This window comes from Pararge aegeria, chromosome 10, assembly GCF_905163445.1.
Source record: "Pararge aegeria chromosome 10, ilParAegt1.1, whole genome shotgun sequence".
In the NCBI taxonomy this organism is placed as follows: domain Eukaryota; kingdom Metazoa; phylum Arthropoda; class Insecta; order Lepidoptera; family Nymphalidae; genus Pararge; species Pararge aegeria.
In genome coordinates this window covers 427,291-439,085 of record NC_053189.1, presented here as the reverse complement: position 1 = coordinate 439,085, position 11,795 = coordinate 427,291, and the positions used below count along the sequence as shown (strand labels likewise).

At 35.2% G+C, this 11,795-nt stretch overlaps 1 protein-coding gene across 1 annotated transcript in view; it reads left to right on the top strand.

The window, feature by feature from the left end:
- Positions 1 to 296: 296 nt before the first annotated feature.
- The window catches only part of LOC120626735 (collagen alpha chain CG42342), a 293,204-nt gene continuing 281,705 nt past the window's right edge, over positions 297 to 11,795 (top strand). Inside the window, exon 1 of the mRNA XM_039894398.1 lies at positions 297 to 814. Within this exon, the coding sequence (XP_039750332.1) occupies positions 409 to 814 (406 nt within the window). The 5' untranslated portion in view covers positions 297 to 408. The remainder of the gene's footprint in view (positions 815 to 11,795) is intronic.

Sequence of the window (11,795 nt, the reverse complement as noted above, 5' to 3'; positions counted from 1 at the left end):
TCTCGACGGAGCAGGACGTATTTACGTTTTCTATAACCGCGTACCATCGTAGCCGAATACGATCGCGCACTTTTTTAAATTAAAATCTAGAAAATATTTTTATTTTAAAGCAACGACTGGAAAATGTTTTAGAATATCGTGTTTTTTTTTGTAAAAAACGGAAGCTTTTCTTGTTGAATACTTCGAAACTAATGTGAAATTTGTCGCTTTTATTGTGCGTATGAAAATAAAATACCCACTCAAAGATTTTTTTTTCTAAATTTATACTTGAGGTTATTTTTTCACATGAGAAATTAACAATTTCTAAATTTAAAATTAGCATGGAATAGGAAGCATCGATTGTGCGAAAACTAAATACCAATGTGTGCAAAATGAAAACATTCCAAACCACATGATCTCAACGCAGCCATGATTTTCAAGGTAGGATTAGGGGGGAAACCTCAGGCGAAAACTCTCACAGATAAGAGCCAAAGAGAGGAGAAGAATCAAAAAGAGGAGAAAAAGGAAAAGAAACGATGGGAGAAATGGGAAACATGTGAAAAATGTCCGGGGGACCCATGGCTTTACTGTGTAGTGTTATGGTGTGCGTGTGCCATGAGTCTGATCTCCAGTGGATACAGCCTGTACAAGCAGCATGGCTTGCAGGACAGGTTGTCTTTGCTGGAGGAACAGCATCTGGCCTTGAGGAGTGCGGTCCTGGAGCCACAACAGCCACTGGTTGAGAGGCTGAGGAGGGAAGTGCTGTCGAGACCGCCCAGCTACTGGAGGCCCAGGAGAAGCATTCGAGATTATGGTGACTGCGTCTGTCCACCAGGTACGTCCAACTAACCTCTCAGTTACTTAATTTTATATTAACTCTCCATAATTCTACGAATCCAGATGAACTCAAAAATGTTTTAGTACTTAGTTTAATTTGAATAAAATTGAAAGAGTGAACGTAAGTGTATTACTATGAATCAAACCGGATAAATATCGGAATTTAAGAATATTTATCAGTGAAAAATAAAAATGGTAGCTTTTAATAAATATTGTATAGCAAGAAAAATTGATGATATAAACATTTTTATAATAATTTTCGAAATCAGCATCATGATGTCTCGTTAAATTTGCTATACCTAAACGACAAGATTGACATCGCAGCTTTTGGAATTGTGATTAAACGATAAAATCGTTTCAATTTCTTTCTAGTTCTTAAGCAAATCAACATTAAAGCAAAAAAAGAAATGCGTTCGAACTTAAATATTGATTTTGACTTAAGTAGCATAAATATCTAATACGTACCCTTTTTAAAATACAGAGGACCAGGTAATCTTTTCTGTCACACAACATCGTCAGCTTCAGAAATTTTCAAAGTGATGATCATAATCTGAAATCTCATCTCAATCTCATGAGAAAGAGTGTTTGTTTGTTTGTCCTTAATTACGCTTTTAATTTTTGGCATAGCGTTAGCTGAAAGAACGGAGATTATCATACTTTTGGTCTGGTATTGGAAAAATATTAAATTTTCATGAGGAGTTTACATTTGTATTTTTTCCCCAAATTTCGTCCCTCCCGTACGCCCTAACAAAGCAACGCAACGTCTTTTTCACCGCGGGACGCTAGCAAAGAAATGAGGATTTCATAACTGAAAACAAGATTTTGGAATTTAGGATCAGCGAGTCTATTTAGGAAGTTCTTGTAAGATTTCTTGCTGCACAGTGAACACCATTATTAAAAGCTAAAAAGAGAAGAAGATTTTTAATCGACTGTGAATCGATGTCGAAAATATGAAGTCAATTTCAAAAATGAAGAAGGCCCAGTTTATAAGCACTTTTGAAACATCAAGTCAGTCTGTTTGTAGCCACTCTACCACCGGTACGGAAAGCAGATTCTATAGAGAAGAGCCGGCAAGAAACTCGGCAACTTCATTTTACAGTTTACAATCTTTAGAATTTATCTATTTTGAGAGATGATAGCGGAGCTGCCTGCTTCCAAGTTGTTGTTTAGAGGCCCTATTTTAGTGTGTAAATATGCAGGTACATCGAAGTGTTATGACATCCATAACTATATTCATAATCTTAAAACTTAAGTTACGAGAGTTCCAGACGTGCCCTGGTCTATGAAGACGCCCAAAATAAACTTGGTCGGGTGTTTTTTTTTGTTATCACCATCCGACATTGCCATTTAAAATTAGTAACCGTTTACGTAATCCTTTATATCTACGCTAAAATGACTTTCCTATAAACTTCCATTTAATACAAACTTTGCATAAACTACCAGCCAAAAATGATTAGTACATAGTTAGTATGTTTTTTTGAATCGACTATTAGATTGTAAAAAACAGCTTTAAACTGGTTAGGTTTTCACTGACTGCAATAGCTCGTAATATTAGCCTGCAAAACTATGCTAAAATAATGTAGAAATCACGAAGTTCTTGATAAAAAACAAGATATTAAAAATGCTAACCACACAAACTGGTTAAATTAAATGCGCTGTCATGTGTACTGCCATCGTCTCTCAATTTGCCAGTTTCTAAACACAAATAAATAAATACGTCTATCTCAATATTATCACTATCAATAAAACATAATAAGTGTCCATTGAACGCGCAACGCAAATACCTATGTAGTACCTAGCACTACAGAGTATATCCCAGTAAGGCCTTACACAAACGTCATACTATTCAATCAGTCCAACAAAGGCCGGTTCTTTGGCACAAATAACCTTTCGCAGAGCATTTGTGCCGATTTTATGCGTAGAGATACTAGAGACCAGGAGATTGTATTTCAGACGCGAATATTAACTCAACTAAAATTCAAAATTCCATTCGTCAGATAGGCCTCTTTACCAAATCAGATTTTATAAATGTAATTGTTTTGGTGATCTTCGTAAACTTAACACTAAACCTTAATATGGTTTCCTAACTTCGATATTTGACAGTGGACTAATATTTTAGTTCCACGGAAAACAAAAAGATTTGAAAATTCCAGTTTAACACGCAGACGAGTTATACATAGTAACACTTGCCAGTTATTACCCTGTCGTCTGCGACAAGCCTAAGTAGGGTCCATACATAAATATTGGAGTTGGTCGGAAACGGACAAATTGAATCGACGGGCAAATACACCAGTATTTACCTCGTCTCAATGTCGCGGTAAATAACTATTAAAACCGATCAACTCCATCAATATTTGTCCTGCGCAGTGAAAGCGCTTCACTTGGACGTGCTTGTTGAAAAGTCCGCTCGGTTAGTCTGTCTGTTTTTGTCCCCCTTGCGCGTAATGCGGTGGGATATTCTGCGAATGGAGCAGATTTTTTAAAAAGCTTTCCGCGGTATTTAAATGCATCCGTATCTTTTGTAATTTCCAAAACTGAATGAAAAACTGATCATTAAAACCGTTCCATGTTCTTGTCTGAAACGTGGTCGCCACAGACTGATAAAAAATCTCAATCAAGTCGCAGGTAGCTGAATATACACGTTATAAAACAAAGGAGTTTGAAAGCTTTCATGTATTTATTTATGGTTGTTACACTCCTGTTATTAGGATCTTGGCAATTTTTAATTCATATAATTTATTATAATACTTGCATACAATTTATTAGATATTTTTATAAATGTAATATTTATACATTTTTTGTCTTTAATAAATATGTTGTTTGTTATTCGTTTTATAAATATAACGTAAAATAAACTATGTAAAACTAAATAAAATCTAAAACGTCTTCGAAACCACCGCAGCGAGGTACGGTTCCTAAGATGCTGGCAGCATTGCCCCTTTGATGGTCAAACTAATTCGTTGGCCAAGGTAACTGCCCGCTCTAGGATCACCGGTAGACTTGATAACCCTTTTCGATAATTATGTATTTTCAAACAATAACTCTTTATATATTAGCATGTATTACTTTATGCTACAAACTCGTTTTCTCTCTTCTTTGCACGTACGAAGGTTGGCTGTAGTCCTTTTATGCTTCAGTTTCTATCAAACTGAACATGCTATTTTAAAATTCTACTATATTTATTCTTAATGAAATTTGCTTGAAATATAGCATGCATGTATATCATGTACTTCGGTGAAGAAAACCAGAGCGAGGAAACTGGCTGACTCGAGATAAATTTCGGGATTAAAACGGGGAGTGCAAGGCGCTACATTTTAAAGAAAACAGACGCACTTGAGCGGGATTATCCAACGCAGAGCTTCGTTCGTAGGTGTAGAATATTAAAATGAGCTAAACTTCTGAAATGTTTTCTTCGTTAGATATATACTTTGTTTGATATATTGTAGGGATTTTGACATAAAACAAAACTATACTTATTCACTTTAGAAACGTCGAGTCTGTCAGTTTATAATCACTTTACCACCAGTTGTATTAATCCATGCTGCTTGTGTCCAAGTTTAACGTTGTCTGTCTGTTTAAAGGAGTAGGTATACTTATGTTTCTTAATTACCACTTTAGCATCTTTTGATGCCAGTGGCCATCAAGCTTACGATTATGTGTCCTTTACATTGCCATTGTCACACCAATGTCAGTTTCACTATAAGTTATTAAAACCGACTTCCTTCAGAATGGAGAAGGTTATTAAATTGAATGTTTTTTTAATGTTTTCGTATGTCACAGTCAGAAATATCTTTTATCAAGTAGCATAGGTGGCACTTTTGTTGCGTACATTACATGAAAATTACACGGTAGTGAGATGATGGCGATAACCCCAATCGTAAACCTTAAACTAATGCTACGAGGGCTCCAAACAGGTCCTGGTCTAAGAAAAAGCCCACAGCAAACTTAGCCGAGTGTTTTTTTCTGTTATCACCATCTCACATTGTCATTTAAAATTATTAGAAGAAATTGGTTACTATAATACTATAATAGGACTTTTCTATAAGCTTACTTTTAATACAACTTTGAACTCTTTAAGAGACATCTCCAAGATGTCAATGGGTAGTTTATTATAGAATATGTTGGGGCATGACATTTATAAACAGATTTCCAAATTAACTTGGTGTTGTTATAATTTGCATGCCATGGAATGGCAGATCGTAGCGCAGAACTTGTTATGTTTTATTATAAGATCAAATTTGTTGAATTTGAATAAAATTTTAGTTTACTTTTCGTTCGAGTATGGTTTATTACGAAATGCTTGCATTCAAATTTCATATACACGTTATTTATCAAAGTTAACAGTCGGTTTTTTTTTGTAATTTTTTTTGCTGATTGTAATTTAGGTTCGGCTCGCCAAATTGAAATTATATTCAAGGAAATTAATATTTGTAGATGGGTACGTTATTTATAAATTCTTAGTTGGTGTCGAAAAGTCCATCGCTATGCAAGTCAGATCACATTCATCCTCGCTTATTGTCGATTTCATTGTTTTCAAAGTCACATTACATTTGATCACACAAATTCAATGGCGATTTGCATTCACGCGGCGACGCGTTATTTATATCAGTAATGATGGGGAGCGTCCAGATACAATGCACACCAATAAATAACTGTATTCATACGCGGCGGCTCGTAATTATTGGAATTTGATAAATGTGTTTTATTTTATAACGGTGCGAACAATTGGATTTAGCATTTAACTAAAATACGGCATAGTGCGATATTTCAAGTGTAGGTACACTCTGAACATGAATGTTTTTCAGTGCCCGGGTGTTTATTTGCATATTATAGGTAGATATTTATGTATATTATTAAAATTGAAATATTCATCAGTTATTTACAGCCATACCATAATATTATAAGCTATGCTTTCTTTGGGGCTGTATGGCGATGTGTGTACCGTAATATATTTATATTTTTATTTATGCTCCTACAGGACTTTTAATAATATTGGGGAAAATACCATGATATAGTAGATAATATTTGACTCGTAGCTTCATAATCTGCAATGCTGCTTGCAAAATAATTTTATTTCATTTTTTCCAGTATAAGAAATTGTGCCTCATTTATCACAGAAACAGGGATTTGTAGAGATTTCCACCAACGTGAAGAATAGCGAATCGATTGTGATATTCACGTTACTCTTATTGCAATTATTTTTGTTTCATAAATTTATGGTACTTCTGCTCAAATTGGGTATTTTAGTCACATCATCACTATCCTATAAATATCTCTACAAAAAGAAATTTATTGCTGAGGCCGGTCAAGGTGCTGTAATGGTTTGGTAGAATAGCGTCGGCCTATCAGAAACAATGACGTAGAATGACAGTGTTAAAATTGATGAAACATTAATGCTGTCATTCTAAGAAAATCCATTGGAGTCGTGTCCTAATTCAATTAATTTTAACCTCGCAGTTTGTAAAACATAAAACTCTTTCGAGCCACAGTAAATACATTAATCCGTGCATAATGAAGTGAAGTCCACTCGCTCTAAAATAACTTGAATGAGTATCAATTTTACAGTTGCTAATAAACAGGTTTCAATCCTTTTTTTTAACATAGTATTATTTATTCTTTAACTGTAATACATCCGCATTAGCGAGGTAATCTGATAATGGTTTAACTACATCTTACATTACATGCAACTCATATATCATGTAGACAGCCTTACAAACAAAGACTGGCTGAGTTCAAAATGTTATCTCTCAGATGCAGACACAAAGTCCTTAAATAGAGTAAAGTGCAGTAATTTCATTGAGATGATCTATCTCTCTCTTTCAAGTACATATCCCCGTTATTGTAAAAATTCAACAAGTAAATGCTGTCATATACCTTTCGCTAGGACGCATCTTGGTATTGTAGTTCCCACAGCCCGCATATGTGCTGAATACAACGTAATATCACGTGTATCACCTGGCATCGAAATATTTTACAATACTTTAACGGTATTTAAAAGTTCATCGCTTACCTATCGGTGAGCCCTCCCTTAAGATAGATATTACTTGTACTTAACAACTATTCCTCGCTGTCTTTATCATTTTTTATTTGCTGTGTTAAGTTGTAATTTTTTTTTATTGTGAATGTCATGGTCACTTGTTATCAATAAAAATATAAGTGAATTTGTAAAATGTTTTACAAGATTATAACTGAATATATGTATATTGTTAGTTTTCTTTAAAAATAAATAAAATAATTTATACCTTCGAAATAATTTTTAGGTTACACACTTACATCTCTCTTCAGTCAAAAGTAAAAAATACTTCCATAATATTAAAAGATGGGTCAAAAAGGTCGAAAAAGCTATTATTTTTTCTTCCGCAATACTAAGTTAATCCGGGGTCGAAAGCTGTCACTAACCCCATAGTTATCAGAGTCGCCCGCAGGCAGTCTGATCGAAAAAATGATAAACGGTCCCCGGATGGTGCGAAAACGGGGCGCAAAGGTTATAAAATAAGGCTGCCTCCAAACAGAACTATAATTAAAATTGCTTTTGGCTAAAAATAAAACTTATTGGCTATGCGGCATAGGTAAAATGCATATTTAGTATTCCACAAGCATAAATATAATAATTATTATTTAGGAATTCAAATACAAACATGAGTGTCAGCGAGACGAATCTCGATAAGTTCACGTTAATTGCAGCAAAAACCTCAATCCAAAAAGTAAAACGTAATATATTCGATAGAGAAGTTAACTGGCAACTTCAATACTAACTACTGAATTCCTACTTTTTTAGCTGTGTAAAAAGTACTCGGTGGAAATTTTTCATCCAAGTAGGTAAAGTGCATGGTGCTTTTTAGCTGTTAAGTTGAGTTTTACATAATTAGCGCCACTATTATATAACTAAGTCACTAGCGTATTAATTAATAGTTCTTGAAATAGGGATGCAAAGATTACAAACAATTGATTGCGATTATTGCGTAAAATAAATTAAAAACAAGCAATTTTAATGCAATACAATAAAGTTTTTTCTTCTTTGTTCTTTCAATGCGTCTAGCCCTAATACTTAACGGCAGTGTTTGTTAACAAGCGTTATGCCACTAACTGCCGTGCGTGCAGTTTTGACGCCAATAAATCGCGCGGTTAAAAAGCAGCCTTGACTCTCGTTAATAATACAGGAATAGGTTTTTTATTGCGGCTTACTTTAATGCTATGTTTATTAGTCAACTCCTTGAGTGGTGGGGTTTGGAGTTACCACAACTCTCAGGGTTCTTATTGCCGATGTTATGATTATGTTTTAAAATGCGCTGAGGCCTACAGCGTTGAGTCGTCTTTTTAGGGGATGATTATCTGGCATAAGAGAAAAAGGTTGTAAAAAACTATTTCTGTTACTTCATGTTACTTAATGCTTTACACCAAGACCTTGGGTTGGCTCATTATATTTACTATATGTATCCAAAATAAAAATAATTATAAATTATAGTAGGTTAATAAACTAACTAACTAACTAACTAAAGTTTTCTAACAGTGCCAGAACCGGCTGATTATTATAAAGCTCCTAGTATTTTGGTGGTCAATAGACAACCGGTTGGCGCAGTGGGCAGCAGCCATGCTTTCTGAGTTTCAGGCTGTGGGTTCGATTCCCACAAGTGCAAAATGTTTATTAATTTCAAGTAGGCCCAGTTTATGTTTATAAGTACTTTTTAAACGTCAAGTCAGTCTGTTTGTAGTGAATCTACCACCGATTCGAAAGGCAGATTACACCGAGAAGAGCCGGCAAGAAACTCAGCAGATTGCTCTTTTCCGACGTTATTTTACAGTTTAACAATCTTTAGGAACTTTCTGTTTTGTGACAGATCAGAACGGAGGTACCTGTTTCCAAGCAGCCTTGCAGTTAAGGAATTCTTCAATCGTGTAGTAACCACGATTGGTTAAATGTGTTTTAATATATTTCATAAAGGCATACCTAATATAACCTTCGCAGTATCATGTTATAAAAGCATATACCGATCCCCACAAAGGTTTTCTTTTCTTAGACGATATGCAGATATCACTAATTTATGTCCGTTTCTAGTAACTCCATTGAATATATTGCGCGGCTACTGTAAATATACCTATTTCTTTAAATTTGGCACAAAGGGATTCGCGTGATAAGATTTTTGTGGTATAAAAATCGAAAGTAAATCTACTTAAATAGGTAATGATAAATACTTGGATAGTTTATAACACGTGACTACTAGATACCCACACAAGGTTGTGGAGTTCGATACCACTCGACTAGAACCTTTGTCTAGCGGAGGAAGACCATCAGTCCAGAAAACCGATAACGTAACAATAAAAATAGGTACTTACCCAAGACTTTAGAAGTAAAGAGTGTGGTTCGTCTGACGTCAAAGCTTATTTCCATGGAATTACTGAAGCGGATTTTAGTATCTACTTAAAGCTTTTGGGATTACAAAAGGGACACAATTGAATTAATATTTTTAGGGAAATTTTCTCCCCGGCGAAATAAATTTATTTAAAGCTCCGTATTTTGAACCCGTCAAAGAGAAAATGTTAGATAACTCTAAAATATATTTTATGATTAACTAGCGACCCGCTTTGGCTTCGCACGGGTGCAATTTATACACTATTGTGGGGCGGTTTGAAGTAATTAATAATACAAATCCGTAGTACATTAATATATAAATAATATATTCTGAAAACTAAATTAGAATCTGTTCAGTAGTTTAAAATATCTAAGCACACCAACAGCAGGAGTGACTTTGTTTTAAACTATGTATCGATGCCACGTACTCACATAATATCTAATTTCCATTTCTATGTTATTTTATTATTTGGTCAGATCATAATTCCTGTACGAAAGCTAACAGCTGTTTTTGTTGTTAACTTAAAATTAAATAGTATTCCGTGATCATCTTACTTCTTGTACAATTTCATACGTGTAATGTATAATTCATATCCAATTTTTCATCACATTGCAGCACTTTAACCTAAATATGAAGATGACAGGAAATCCTTAAATCTAAGCTTGTAAAATACCTCAACATATCTTTGTCAGAACAGAGCCCAGTCCATTCGCTTACTAATATAGAAGTAACGCACTTACTGTGGGATTCGAAACGTCTCAAAGGTCCCGCATGCGTTAAAATGCTTCGCTCCAATCAACTTTCTTGCTCGAAGTTTAACAAAGTAGGGTTTTTGATAACAATGTGTACACATGAAACATTCTTCTGCAGCATTTAATTTTGTCTTTGCCTGGATATAGGCGCCGCTAATGCAAACAACCGCATTCAAACATTTTTTTCCAAAAACGTGGGAACTCAGCGCAATCGATAGAAAAAATAAACGGAGGGGCGCGTTGGACCCCACGGCACAGCCGACGCGATAAAAGTGACGCGTGCAAGTGACGGGCTCAGACAACTTTCCAGATATCGGACCATTTATATGGAATAAAACTTCTTTACCGAGCATTTTTTAACCCACTTAAATAGGAGAGGCTATTGACGTGAGTTAATCAATCTAAACCTCGTCATAGCCATATATTTTTTTATAGTAATAATTGAGTGACCAAGCAGATGGCCCTGTTAGTAAGTGAGTTTTGTCTTGTGGAAGACTTTGACCGTGGCTAGTTACCACCCCACCGTCAAAGACGTCCCGCTAAGCGATTTGGTGTTCGAGTGCGACGTCGCGTAGAAACCATTTAGAGGTATGACTAACATACTCTCTAGCCACTTAGCCCGCCACCGTCGTAGAAAGGATCATCACTTACCACCAGATAAGATTGCCATCCAGGGCTAACTTGTAGTGGGATAAAAAAAAAAGTGGCAACACTTCACAGGGCATGCAAGGAGCACGTCCTACAACATGCTACCCTGGGTCCATCACTTTGAGGCGTAGGTGTTAAGCCTCATATGCCTGTAACTACACCGGAACACAGTTTTGTAATAATGCTGCTTAGCGGCAGAAATACGCATGGCGATAATACGTCCCCGGACGAGCGCTACCACAAAAAGCTCTACCACTACACATTTCATCCCATTATCGGTATAGTCCGAAGTCCAAACTTTACTTCCAAGCTTTCTTGACGACGATTTCCTTCACCATTAAATTAAGGGATATATTATTGCGTTACGCACATAACTTGCATGCCAGTATTCAAACTCTGCCCTCGCGAAAGTAAAGCTGAAGTCGTAATCACTAACTATCACCCCTTATTTATATCTAATCGAATCAAAACTCTATTTATTAATATAACTTAATGACGAGTCCATTTGATAGGTCACAACTATGAGTATTCCAACTGAAAATCTCTATCTTAGAAAACAAGTAAAATAAACTAAGCTGAGTGATCTTTTTGCTACCACCATGGCAGAATGTCACTTATATACATTTAAGATAACAGCCTAGCTAGAGCTAATTAATACTCAGGTTTTTTTATAGTTTACGCACTAACGTAATTTTATGTAATCCTTTCTACTATAAATTCTAAAAACAAATAATAAAACTGAATAGTTTGTTTGTTTATCCCCTTGTATTATCCGTGGAACCACGTCAGATGTATAAAAACCTGTTTTGTAATTTTAAAGCCGAATTCGTAGAGAGGTTATAAATTATTCAAAAAGCTAAGAAAACAGATTGAAAGACAACAGCGCTAAGCGAAAACGTAATAATAAAGTGGGTGGGTGATGTGACGCTTTTAATTGAGGTAGGTGTATCGTTTAGAATAGATTAATTATAAAGATCCTAAGTAATGCATTAACAATAACGCAAATGAAGAAGTTATAATGGAGAAGAATGTTTGAAGTGATCGTCGTCCACCAAATCATAAATACATAAATGCGCTTCGTGTGAGCAGATCCTTACCTGCATAATAATTAATAAAGTCAATAAGTTAATTGAATTTCCGCATGTCAAATTCAGATCTAAATCAAACATTTGGGAATATTTCCCAATATTAATTTGCGCGCGGCCCTCACACGTCGGATCTCCGATAA